General features: G+C 33.2%; 1 protein-coding gene across 1 annotated transcript in view; it reads right to left on the bottom strand.

Annotated features, from left to right (window-relative positions):
• Window positions 1–2,536: 2,536 nt before the first annotated feature.
• Window positions 2,537–3,141, bottom strand: part of LOTGIDRAFT_153689 (hypothetical protein) — a gene marked incomplete at both ends in the record, with an annotated part of 2,150 nt that continues 1,545 nt past the window's right edge. The window contains one exon of the mRNA XM_009059712.1: window positions 2,537–2,649. Coding sequence (XP_009057960.1) covers window positions 2,537–2,649 — 113 coding nt within the window. The remainder of the gene's footprint in view (window positions 2,650–3,141) is intronic.

The following is a 3,141-nucleotide window of genomic DNA, read 5'->3' as shown; positions in this document are numbered from 1 at the left end:
TAGTGCTGTAAATCTGTAAGCACTATTACTAAGGAAGACTCCCCATCACTTTTTTTTGGCTCAGGAGACATTCCAAAATCTAAACTGGACTTTCAGCTAAATATTCGGACAAAAACATCTCCCAAGGCATAAGCCCAGGAATCCGTTTAGATTTACTTTCTATACAGTGGTCATACGACATACAGTCTAGACATAAAATATCGAATATGTTTGAACACGCTTTTGTCGCCATTTTAGTCATTCATTCGTTAGTAAAAAAATCAGACTTAACACATAATTATATAACATATTATTTCCTAACATGGAAGAGGATTCTATGGAGGTTTATTCAGAGACGGGTATGTAATATAAACAATTGTTTTTGTCGACAGTTTGTATTGTTTTAGTAAATGTATATGTTATACTACGTTATTGATGAATGCGCGTCACGTGACTACTTGGTGCACTGTATAGAAACTTATTCACGGTACAATACATCATGAGTCAATACATCACAGATATAAATGTAGCCTAATATTTGACAAATATTATTCTTTTTTGTCAGTTCAGGAAAGTAATGATGTTATGGGATTTGTGATAAGGTATTAGGATATTAGCACAGCAATAGAAAAAGGTTATTGGTTAAAATTTTACAAGTTACTAGCCCCGATTCAGTGCCCACGTATCGTTTAAAGTCCGCTCCAACAAATACCGCGAGACATATGCTTCAGATAGAAAAGTAAAACTATGCTTGGTTAACTCGCAGTTAAAAGTTCGACTTTACATGAATTATGGATATGAAATTGCTCTTTTGTGTTCAAATAAATATTAATATGCAGTATATGCAGTTGTAACTTTAAAGTTGAAAAATCCAGCGTAATTTCCTCATATCCGAGGTTATCTTCAAAGAAGCATAAAGGAAAGGGATAAACACAGCCTATAGACTAGTATCCGAGATAATCGAATGTCCCATGCCATAATTTTAATAGGCTATGTGAAAATTACTTGAAGGTCTTTTATCAGATATGTAATTATAAGAAATCTTAATGATAAATGATAGGCGAAATTTGAAAGAAGGGATTATAAGATTAATAAAAAAAGAGACAAAAGACTAAAGAGTGGTTGTAGGCTTGGCCTAACTATAATCTAAGCCTACATACTTCTATAGGAAAATTACAAAATATTGTTTTTCAAGCATATTCATTAATTAAAAACAAACAAGTTCAAAATAATTTTTATAAAATTAACCATTCTAATACAGGCTATATTGATATAACAAATGTAACATAAAATTTCAACATAGTTTTCAAATTAGGACCAATAGTAAGCTTGTTTCATATGATTTATGATTTATATATATTCATGTGAATTTTGAAATACATATATATGGCTATATAGCATGAATGTTACCAGTTTTTGCATGAACAACATGCATGGAATGCAGTTTGTAAAAAATGAATGAGCAGAATTTGTTGAAAAAAGTACAAAGAAATTAACATTGCATGTTAAATTTATACATTATCTAAATACTACAAGTATATGCATGTAATGAAGAAACATCTAAGTACCTATAACATATGAAAATGATTTCTTTTTATTGTAGGGTACATGTATTTTCTAAGCTGTTCAGTAGTTTTTGATAAAACAGAACCATGATGCCTTAATTTCTTTTGTGAAATTAAAGATGGTGGATTGTTGGTGAATGACTTGACTTTGCTATAAAAACTCGTCACTTGCCTTATATGTTATTGCTAGTTTTCTGACTCTCTGTCTAGGCTAATGATTATGTCCTGTTGCAAGATTGGTGAAAACCCAATCGATTCCAGCAGTGGTCGTCAAATTGGGATGAAAGCAGATTTTTTATCCGAAGAAAATCAGCAATATTTTCTCCAAATTCACACGTTCACTACTGACACTAGCATCCCGGCGACACTTATACTGCTTAAATTATGTGAATGGCTCAGTTCTCTTCTTTGAAATACTTGTACAATATACGTCTGTATACATTTCTCGTGGTCTTAAGACATTTTCTAACCTAAATGGTCACTTTTCGACTGGAATGTGCCATATTTATTTACATTTATTCTGGGGGGGCTTCTGTTCATCACGTGATTATACGATAGGTTTGATTGGCTGTGACCGATAATTTGACCGAATAGTTCGTCAATTTTCTCTCAGTTTCATCAGTCGACTTGAGTCTCCTTTCAGATTGATGTTCTTACTGAACGACTGTCCAGAAACTCAACCAGATGCAAATAATTGCCAACAGTAACTATAATAGGAACATGATGAAACACCTGATCGACTAAGAAGTTATGACTATATTTGGTCGTATATCTTACAATATCTTTGACAAGTCAAAACCGGGTCAGTTTCGTGATGTCCTTACCCCATTGATGTAAGTTGGATTAAGTCGACGTAGGCCATATGATTACAGGCTGTTTCCCTTTAGCTTATCAACCAAACAGCGTTTGGACCCACAATCGATCAAATAAGTATGTTTTAAACTTGAAATTATATTGATAAACGGACAAGAATGATTAACTTTGACGTATTTTTATAATGTTCCGTTGTATTGAGCTGAAGATATTTTGGATGCTTCGTTCGGTGCATCTCCCCATTTCCCATGCATGACATAATTTATATTTGGTGTTAAGTTGAGTTCGAACCCTATAAATTAAACAGTTATCCCATTAAGACAAACTGCCCTCTGTTTGTTTTGACTCGTCGTTTTATTTTTATGTACCACTGTTTTTGTCCCAGTCCCAGGAGGCTGGTACCGCCACTGATCACAGTTAACGTATTATAATCAAAGAAAAGGATGTAAGAATGTTAAATTATGTATAGTATCTGAATAGCTAATAACGGTACTTTATAATTGATTTTTTGTCGTAAATTTTGAGATCAGATGGAGGCTATGCGTTTAGATCAGTATCCTCTTTAGTGCACTTTTTACTCATTTTCAATCTGGAAGACAAAATCGTCGGTGGTCTCAATCTGTCCACAATCACCAGGCCACAGTTCTCTATAACTTTGAGCATCCGTGTTTTTTAACTCGAAACAAGAAGCACCGAAACACCAAGATAAATTCCACTAATAACTCACCTATTTTTTTCCGAAGCCCAATAAAAAATTATATTAAACATCAAGTAGAACTGTCTT

The sequence above is a fragment of the Lottia gigantea genome (genome assembly GCF_000327385.1).
Source record: "Lottia gigantea unplaced genomic scaffold LOTGIsca_4, whole genome shotgun sequence".
NCBI lineage: Eukaryota > Metazoa > Mollusca > Gastropoda > Lottiidae > Lottia > Lottia gigantea.
This window is presented reverse-complemented; position numbering and strand designations above follow the sequence as displayed.